This window comes from Montipora capricornis, chromosome 12 (genome assembly GCF_036669925.1).
Source record: "Montipora capricornis isolate CH-2021 chromosome 12, ASM3666992v2, whole genome shotgun sequence".
NCBI classification, from domain to species: Eukaryota; Metazoa; Cnidaria; class Anthozoa; order Scleractinia; family Acroporidae; genus Montipora; species Montipora capricornis.
In genome coordinates, this window is record NC_090894.1 from 1385463 (window position 1) to 1395462 (window position 10000).

The window sequence follows — 10000 nt, forward strand, 5'->3', positions numbered from 1 at the left end:
CCGAAATTTCCGGAAATTTTTTGTAAATGGTAAACAACCCTTATTTCAAGTGTCCAGTTCCGTGGCGTCTTTCGTTTCTAAAATACAACATGTTGAATTTCCGAATTGGCTGCTTGCGTGACAACACGATAAAAAGCTATTTGGTTGAAAAAAAAGTGTATTTCTTTGAATCTTAGCAGTTTGAGCGTTTCAGGTACAATGGGAGATGTGTTCATACACAAGTAATTAGTATTTCATCTCTTGCGCGAAAAGTAAGTGCTTTCATAGCAAAGTGAATTCCAGATGTTGTGTTTTTTATTGTTTTGTTTTTTTTTTGTTTTTTTTCATACAAAACTCCATTTGTTGCGTGAAACGCTTTCGCAAATATTATAAACTCAGAAACGATGTACCACACAGACCTGAGAATTGTAAAGGTGGTTTATGAATTTGTCTCCGACAACATTCCACGTTCTTGTCTTTTTCTCATGGAACGGTTCCAAGCATATTTTCTTGTCGTGTGACAGTGAAAACACCATTATGTTACAATACTAACTGCAGACAGATAAATTGATTTGACAACTTAAAGTAATATTTTATTTACAGATTCCTGTAAAGGTTTGGCCATAGCATTCCAAAACAACATTATTGTTGGCTCTATACTGTGATAAAAAAGAATGTTAATAAGATTTTGCTATATCAACTGCATCAGGAGATATCTTAATAACACAAAGTAGTTCTCTTGTTGAATTTCAGTAGTAAGCATTTCCTGAGGTGAGAATTTCAATAATAAAAGACATTTAAGTTGTAAATAACTGCAGTTATAAGTTTTGAGAGGCATGTTCATTTATTGATAATTTCGCTTCAAAACAACAGTACAGTGCAATGCAATCCAATGCTATCTATTTGATGATCCCCGTCTGTACCCTGACAAAAACATTGTACTCTCTGTGCGCATAACTATGAGATCCAGTCCGCTCAGGAACAGAAACGCTTGGCGAATGCATGAGTATTGTTAACTGTGCGGCCATGGGCGGAGCGCGGTTGTTGCTCTTCTCGTTGTTGTTGTTGTTGTTGTTTTGTTTTGTGGTGAGCTGACCCAAACTTCCACTCGGCCATATAGTCAGTGGGACTTCCAGTCACGCAAGCCATTCGCCAAAAGCTGTTAAAACGTTAGTGTTCTTAAAATTTTATGAATATTCCGCTCTTTATTTAGAACAAAATATATTTCCTTTTTGTGTTATTGAAGCGCTTGATTCGAAGCGAGTATTGAATACATAAAAAGCCATTACGTCATCCATGGAATGTGTCAATGTTGCAACTTATTGGTAGGGAAATAACCACGTACTAATTCTTGAATTATGTAACTCGTGTGACTACTTTGCTATCCCTTTACTCGTGCAAAAAATCAATTAAATGTAATCGTGACTTTTAAGAAAGAAATCCCGTAAGAAACCAGCAGATTTACAGCAGATCTGTAGCAGATCTGTTTTCGCAAAAACAGATTAACAGCAGACCAATTTTTCGTCTGCAGAATCTGTTTTCAGTCTGTGCAGGGTTTCGACAAAACACTGACCCCCGGTCAACTGACCCCCTTACTGACCCCCCTACTGACCCACTATAAAATCAATGGGAAAATGAATACTGCTTACTTAAGCTTCAACACCCTTTTTAAACGGCATTGTTCAATAGTATTTAAGTCTAAGCACCCATTTTAAAAAGGTTAGTTTTCGATTATTGTTGTGATGGCCGATTACTTCATGTAAGCTAACCTTTTTAAAATGGGTGCTTAGACTTAAATACTGTTGAACAATGCTGTTTAAAAAGGGTTGTTGAGGCTTAAGTAAGCAGTATTCATTTTCCCATTGATTTTATAGGGGGTCAGTAGGGGGTCAGTATGGGGGTCAGTGTTTTCTCGAAACCCGTCTGTGCAGATGTGGGGCCTCTGCTGTCTGCAACAATTTTGAGCTGCAGACGAGAAACAGATCTGCAGATGATCTGTTAAGTCTGTACGTGATCTGCAACATAGCCCAGACTCTTAATCTGATGTCCACAGAATCAATTTGTAAGAAAGGTATCAGATTAAAAGAAAAAATATAAAATACCTTTGTTGCAAATCCTCCCCACGAAAATTGTCAATGTTTATCGAGTCGGAGAGTCTAACATACTAAAACCAATAACTCCAAATGAAGAAATATTTGCTGTTAATTTCCCTTTTTATATTTTCGTTAAAAACGCGCTGAAATGACTTGACGTCTTGAATATTACCCGTATACCGCGTACGGCTTCATAAGTCAAAAGTGAAACAACTTAAGGAGACAAGAAATGCGTGCCTGTTCGAAAGCAGGATAAATATCTTCTGTGATAGAAACCTCACAGATCTTAAAACTTAATCAGTCATTCTCGTGATGATACTCGACACCGGCTACTCTTGAACATCCAATGAAAAAAACGGGAATCAGTTCGTGTCACTTTCAAACGATAGCGCGCAAACAAGGCAAATTTTAGATCAGCAGCCGATCCAAAAGATTGATTTGCGGTGGTAATTTGGACTGAGGATCGTCAATATGGTGTCATAGCTACTTTAAAAATACATGGAGACCTTGCTGAGGGTCGGGAAACAATGGTCGATTGGCAAGAAGGAAGAAAGGGTACAAAGGCTATGGCGGGACGGGTGTTTTACAGACAGGTACAAAAGTCGGACCGTATCAACTTGGAGCGCTCACTTCGAATCGATGTAAAAAAAAAAAAAGATAAGACCTCGAAAAATCACCCTAGTCCTAATCTTTAAGACAACCTTGGTGAAATCGGGTCGAAAGTCAAATAGTTTTGGTTTACAAAATCGTTTTTCGCTCGATCCGACGTGAGCGATCCGAGTTGATCTGGTCCGACTTTTGCCGAAAGCATACCCGGCTAAAATTGGCCAGACTGGCCGTTAGTGTGCATATGAGTAGTACAAGTCAACTATTTCAAAGCAAACTGTTGCATACACAGTTCTACAATGCTGACAACTGGGCTATCGGTAGAGACTAATTATCAGAAGTTAACATAGTATTTTTTGTATTTTACTTTAAGACATTTTAATTTTCTCAACCGGAATTCCATTTTCATAAGTTATTTAGCAAATAAAGCTGTCAGGCGGCCTGTATTGTCGGCTGATAATGTCGTTGGTTAAAAGCTTTGTTTCTTCAGTTTCGACAGAGAAGTCATCGAACGAGGGTTATTGCGTGATGACCGCCCAGTGTTTGCACGACGTGACATAAAGTACCCAATAAATTGCGCGACAAATAATCGTTGGGACAAACTTGATGTTACTGCCAGCCAAAATAATGCTTAAAATCGCTTGACATTTTTAAAGAACGATTGACCATCCTCAGAATAATTAATGAATATATATTTCGCGGACATTCTTTAGAATTTCAGACTGTCGGATAGTCCAAGTTTTGTAAACATTGTCCTTTATCGTGGCTGCCCTGTCTCCTAGCATTGCTGAAACTGTATATTTTAGACGGCCTGTAAATGCAATAGCAGGCTTCTTTACAGTACTTATACATTAACCCGCTTAGTACAATCGGCGAAATAATTTATACGTGTAAAAAGACCTATGTTTCAAAGAATTTGTGTACTCACCGATTCCATTGTACACGCTGATGGTGATTCCCTGAACGAAGACTAGCTAAGTTACGGTGTGAAGACGTGAACATCTCACTCGGTTTTGCAATCCAAACAGAAGGCCGGCGTTCAAGGTAACTATTCTTAACTTGATTTGCAAACAAATGTGCTGTCAATACTTCTTCAATCATTTCACTGCTCGCGAGTTCGCTATTTTGGGATATGGATAGTGTGTTTAATACCAACACAAAGTCCTAAATGACTTCAAATTCAAGCTGTCATTCGAGTGTCTGTCAGCATTTAATATGTGGTTTAGCTGTTAATGAAACACAGGTGCGCTTCGTATTCTGTTCGGTTCGGTTCATATTCTTCGGTCCTTTGTCCTTAACTGCAGATTCGACAGATGTATTGCAGACAAGGCCTATTCTGCAGACATTTTACAGATATTCTGCAGACATTCTATAGACATTCTACAGATGATCTGTAGATAATTTGTAGATGACCTGAAGACAACCTGCAGATATGCCACAGATCTGCTAGCAGGTCTGTAGCAGACTAAAAACAGATCTGCGGGTTTCGTACGAGAAGCTGTAAGTTGTGAATAGTGTTATTATCGTATCGTTCATACCCATACATATCCCGAAAAAAATTCCAGATTAATTAAGGCCATTACGTCATCGGTGATTTTACAACGGCTACGAGTGATGGTGCAATCGGAGATTTCTCAACGGCTATAAGTGATGGTGCAAAAAGTTCCCGTGCAGTCGCTGCTGTCAGTTGTTGTGCTACAGATTGATCAGGTGATTTGTGTCTACAGTCATTAGTGAATCAACAAGGACTGCTTTGGAATTTTCACTAGTGGTAAGAAAATAAATAAATTTTTAAAGCTCGGTTATAAGATCTAAAAGATCTTTTTGTTTTAGCTTTTGTCGATGAGCAGACCCAAACTTCCACTTAGCCATATACTCAGTGGACTTCGAATCACGCAACTTATAATGTTTATTCGCCAAAAGCTGTTAAAACGTTAATGTACTTAAAATTTTATCTATATTCCGCTCTTTATTCGGTACAAAATATATTGTACTTAAAATTTTATGAATATTTCACTCTTTATTTAGTGTAATTATCGTATTTCACTCTTTATTTAGTGTAATTATCGCATCGTTTATACCATACATATCCCGAAGAAAGTTCCAGATTTATTAAGACCATTACGTCATCGGAGCTTTCACAACGGCTATAAGTGATAGTGCAATATGTTCGTGTGCAATCGTTATATGTTGTTGTGCTACAGATTGATCAGGTGATTTTGTGTCGATAGTCATCAGTGAATCAACAAGGCCTGCAATGTGCACTACATTGCGACTATAGTGGTAAACAAAAAGATAAATTTTTCCAAGCGCGGTTCTTGCTCGGCACGTTGTTTATTTATTTATTTATTTTTCATTTTGTCGAAACTTCCACTCGGCCATATAGTCAGTGGGACTTCCAATCACGCAATTTATGTTTATTTGCCAAAAGCTTTTAGAACGTTAATGTACTTAAAAGTTTATGAAAATTCTACTCTTTATTTAGAACAAAATATATTGCCTTTTTGTGTTGTTGAAGCGCTTGATTCGAAGCGAGTATTGAATACATAAAAAGCCATTGCGTGATCCATGGAATGTGTCGACGTTGCAATTTTCATTGGTAGGGAAGTAACCAACGTGCTAAAGATAGCAGTGGATAACGTAATTCTTGGATTAATTGACTCGTGTGACTACTTTGCCACCCCTTTAATCATGAAAAAAAAAACCAATTAAATGTAATCGTAACTTTTAAGAAAGAAAGCTGTAAGTTGTTAAAAGTGTTATTATCGTATCGTTCATACCCATACATATTATATTCCGAAGAAAGTTCCAGATCAATTAAAGCCATTACGTCATCGGAGATTTTACAACGGCTACGACTGATGATTTCACCGCGGTTAGCAGTGATGGTGCAATAACTTCGTGTGCAGTCGTTGTTGTCAGTTGTGCTACAGATTGATCAACTAATTTTGTGTCTATAGTCATCAATGAATCAACAAGGGCTGCTTTGGAATTTGCGCTACGTTGGGACTATAGTGGTAAGAATACAGATAAATTTTCAAAGCGCGGTTATAAGATCTAAAAGATCTTCTTGCTTACCATGAGATAGACCTAAGGAGCCCTGGTAAGTAACGTTCTAATGCAATTTATCCATGAACTGGCTCACAAGAGCCATTGATTCCATTGGGTTTAGCGAAAGCTCCGTGACAGATGACATAACATAATCCATAAGAGATGACATAGCAGACAAGTACCTTAAATGATCTAATAAACGCCCCCTCTCTTATAAACGCCTCCTATACGCCCCTGGGGTGGTGTAAAGTTTGAAATAGACGCCCCTCTCTAATAAACATTCCGTTTCTAATAGCCCCCTTCCAAAGGAAATCGAGAAAACGCTCTGTAAAGCAACATCATGCAACTTATTTAACACCTTGGTTGCTTGGACAGCAATGGCATACGAGTTGTATCCTTTTCGATCTCAAGTCAAAGTACCGATATCGCTCTTTTATTTTCTTAATTTCTACCCTCAGAATGTGGGCACTTTTCTGTCGCTTTGTTCTGGTTCGATAGCATCCAGGAACAACAAGACCGAAGATTAAATGATTCAATGCTTCAAGAACGCCGGCCAACCATGTGAAGAGGGATCGGAACAGTTACAAACATAACCTGCGATCAAGCGTACTTTTCTTGAGACAGGGCGCTAAAAAGTACGCCTGATACAATTTCTCAACGAGTCGTCTGCCGCCCACCTGTCAAGAGTGATGTTATCATGTGTCATGCTATAAATGTGAGCCAATCGCATTTTACCGGAAATCACCTGCACGCTGCGATTCAAGTAAAGACGCGACAAAAACAAAATAGCACTCTGGCTTTGATGTCTGCAATCAAAGCTATTTCTGCAAATCCTGCTTGCATGATAGTTGGTGCGATTTCTCTGTTCAAACCATCAAGGAACAAAGAATTTCGAGATAAAATGGCAGAAAAAGCCAGAATTCATCATGTCATCATCAGGCGCAATCAACAGTACAATAAACTTTATTTGAACTTGAATATTTGTTATGCCAATAAAAGATGCTATAAAAATAGATATGAGGAAAATGGACTTTGAGAAATTCTAGTTTTTCAGCAGCAGCTACTCAGCTATCATTTTGTTAGAAGTGTGTTGAGATTGTTCAGCGATTCCGTAAACAGTGTCGAATTTCTCTGTCAAGCTCGGCTGATTCCCCGAATGTGGCGGCCCTAAAGTTCTATTCGGTTCTTTTTGGATTCGCAACTTGTTGCTTCCGAATATATGCCAAAGGACTTGCCACAACTACAAACGTTTTCGAGTTGGTGGAAGAAGAACGATGCATTTTCTTCTAGAATGTTCGGGCCTGTGTTAATAACACTATTGCCAAATCCCATAGGAAGTACAACTGTAATGTCTTCTTTTATTCAAATCATTCTTCGGATGGATTCTCTCCGCTCTTCCTTTAAAGGTTTTGAAAAAAATCTGAGGTCGAAGCAACAGATGCTGTAAACAGAGCCTAAACATCACTCGTGTTCAAATCCTTCTCGGCGGCCATAATTTCATCAGATGTTAACCGATTTACAAGAAGTATGATTTGCAATTCTGTAACCAATCGGAGCGAGGCTCCAAGAGCTCTATTGTTTTTCGGCCAATCAGAGTAAAGTCCAGATTCTGGACTACGAGCAGACGACTCGTTAAGAAATTGTATCAGGCGTACCTTTTCACACCCTGTCTAAAGAAAAGTACGCCCGATCGCAGGTTATTACAAACACAGTTCTCTATACACCTTATTCCAAAATGGCAAAAGAATACTAAAATGGCAGCCATTTTAGAATAAGGTGTATACTGGATGAGCCCAGACACCAAAACCCTTTTCAGGTCATCCCTTAGTCGGATGTCGACAAAGCCAATTGTGAAAACACTCTTGACCCAGATGACATACATACCTATATACATACTTAATTGACTGCTCCCTATAGGGGCTTTTCAGGGCCAATGAGACACAACGAAACAACAGAACAGAACAACAACAACAACAACTGTTAAGAATCCCAACTGGCCGGGGGCAAACCAGTTGGCTATTTGCAAATGCAGCTGGGAATCGAAGTTAAACCAGGGACTGCCAGGATCAAATTCAACGAGTGGTCAGAGCGGGTCTTGAACCCGGGATCTCCGGATCCCAAGGCATTGATATAGAACTATGAACCTTCTGTTTTCGCCGCATTGATATTGAACTATGAACTTTTACTTGGATTTTATAGTTGTTGCAGTTAACTTGAAATAATTGTTCCTCTGTAATGAACGCCTCATATGTATTTAACGCTTCCTCCCCCGCCCTCCATCACCCCCTCCCCTTCTTCCCTCCTTACACCACGAACATTTACAGTAAGTCCTTTGTTGTCTGGTTTTGGACCGAAGTTTCGCAGTGCCACGTGGGAATGAGGAGACGAAAAAGAAATTGGACCTCTGTGGAAGCAGCTAGTTTTAAATTTGAAGTCATGGACCTAAGTATATGTTGCAGTTCCCTCAACAATTGTTTTCATCTATATATTTAGTCCTCAGATTTGTCATATTCAACACCAACATCCAACAAGCACACACTCGAGCCTGGGAGCAAGTTTACGGAAAGAAAGAGCTCAGAGGAGTCTTCGCCATCTTTTGATGCCCATTATCACCGCTTTACTATCTCTAGTTGACATCGTCATGGATTGTTATTTAGTGGCCTCGCATTGGCATCAAGGGGATACGAATTGGGCTGTGTATACGCTGTGCGTGGTGTTATTCTCGATGTTTATCGTCGATGTTGTATCTGCCAGTTTTTATTACTCTGATCAGAGAGATTCTAATAAAACAGAGTGGATGAAACGGATCAAATTGCCAGTAGTTAGACCTTGGTTCTACGCCTTTCATTGTATTTTATTGGGTCGTTTTGTAAGGTAAGATTGGTGTTTATTCCATAGCTGTACTGGCTTTCAGAATGGAAAAATATTTTTCCATTCTGAAAGCCAGTTCAGTCTCGTCTCTAATAGCCGTAGATCTTTTGGTCCTGTGCACCAATACTAAGGAGGCCCTCCCAGCCATGTTCCCTGGAACCCCCTGGCAGGGCCTCACTAAGGACCCCTAGCAAGTTCTCGGAGTATAATGCGCCTTCGCACTTAAGCTTCTTTGTCAACTTCTGTCAGAGAGTTTAAGCAACGACAAAGGGAAAACGTCAACAAAAACGCCCTTCAAACTCACCGCTTTCGCAACCACTTAGAGGCTGTTCCATTCTCGTTCAATATAGGCCATAATTAGTTTGCATGTGTTACATGTCAAAAAGGGTATTTTTTTTTTGGACGAAAATGTATTTGTGCTGGTTACGATGTTCGCGTTGACGTGGTGACGTATTAAGAACTTAATACAAGCCTGACAAGCTTATCATTCCGTAACTTGTTTATTTCTTAATTTGTTTTGCACCGTCCTTTACTTTTATTGTAGGGATTTATAACTGTTACAAGGAATAACAGCTTTTCAGTACTTCGTTCGCTGACCATTATTGAGAATTTTAAAGTGCCCCTAACACCAAAATGTTTTTTTCGCTAAAATGAATCTTTGCACCTGTTCGAAACGCATTTCGGCAATTTTTTCCTTTTTCTAACAAATTCTGCCATTTTATAGGCTTCGAAAGTTGCGAAAATCCAAGCATCTTTTGTTCACGACCGAGTCAGAAGGGGAGTGGGTCTATTCCTGATGTGACGTCACAATCTACTTTGCATGCATGTTTACAAAGAGTTAATGCAATGTAAATCAGTTTGCGACGTCACATCAGGAATAGACCCACTCCCCTTCCGACTCGGTCGTGAACAAAAGATGCTTGGATTTTCGCAACTTCCGAAGCCTATAAAATGGCAGAATTTGTTAGAAAAAGGAAAAAAATTGCCGCAATGCGTTTCGAACAGGTGCAAAGATTCATTTTAGCGAAAAAAACATTTTGGGGTTAGGGGCACTTTAAGCCTTTGAGCGCTTGTTCATTGAAGAGATTATATTATCAATAATAGTGTCACTGCTCATAGCGTAAAATGTAACATTACACTATTTCAGCAAACTGTTGATAAGTCTCGTAGGTTACGTCATTCTGTATCGCCTGGCGATGGAACTCGCGTTCGACTAAATTGAACACGTTCTCAATCGGATCATTAATGACAACTGCGAACCGGTATTGCAAATAATTTTGCATAAGCGCTTTGAAATAGTTCTGTACTGGACAATTATCTGTGATTACACGCAACAACTATCGAGACAAGCAATTGAAAAAGAGATGAGACACTCACTGTTAATAACCGTACAATGCGTG

At 39.2% G+C, this 10000-nt stretch overlaps 2 protein-coding genes across 3 annotated transcripts in view; one reads left to right on the plus strand and one right to left on the minus strand.

Annotated features, from left to right (window-relative positions):
- The window catches only part of LOC138025285 (uncharacterized), a 411211-nt gene that overhangs the window by 372453 nt on the left and 28758 nt on the right, over nucleotides 1-10000 (minus strand). The gene's annotated exons all lie outside the window — the stretch shown is intronic.
- Nucleotides 1-10000, plus strand: part of LOC138026983 (XK-related protein 9-like) — a 28883-nt gene that overhangs the window by 12506 nt on the left and 6377 nt on the right. For both annotated transcript variants that reach the window (XR_011127379.1, XM_068874466.1), the window contains exon 2: nucleotides 8223-8603. Coding sequence is in view for 1 of the 2 variants with exons in the window: in XM_068874466.1 (XP_068730567.1) it covers nucleotides 8223-8603 (381 nt within the window). In the remaining variant the exon portion in view is untranslated. The remainder of the gene's footprint in view (nucleotides 1-8222; nucleotides 8604-10000) is intronic.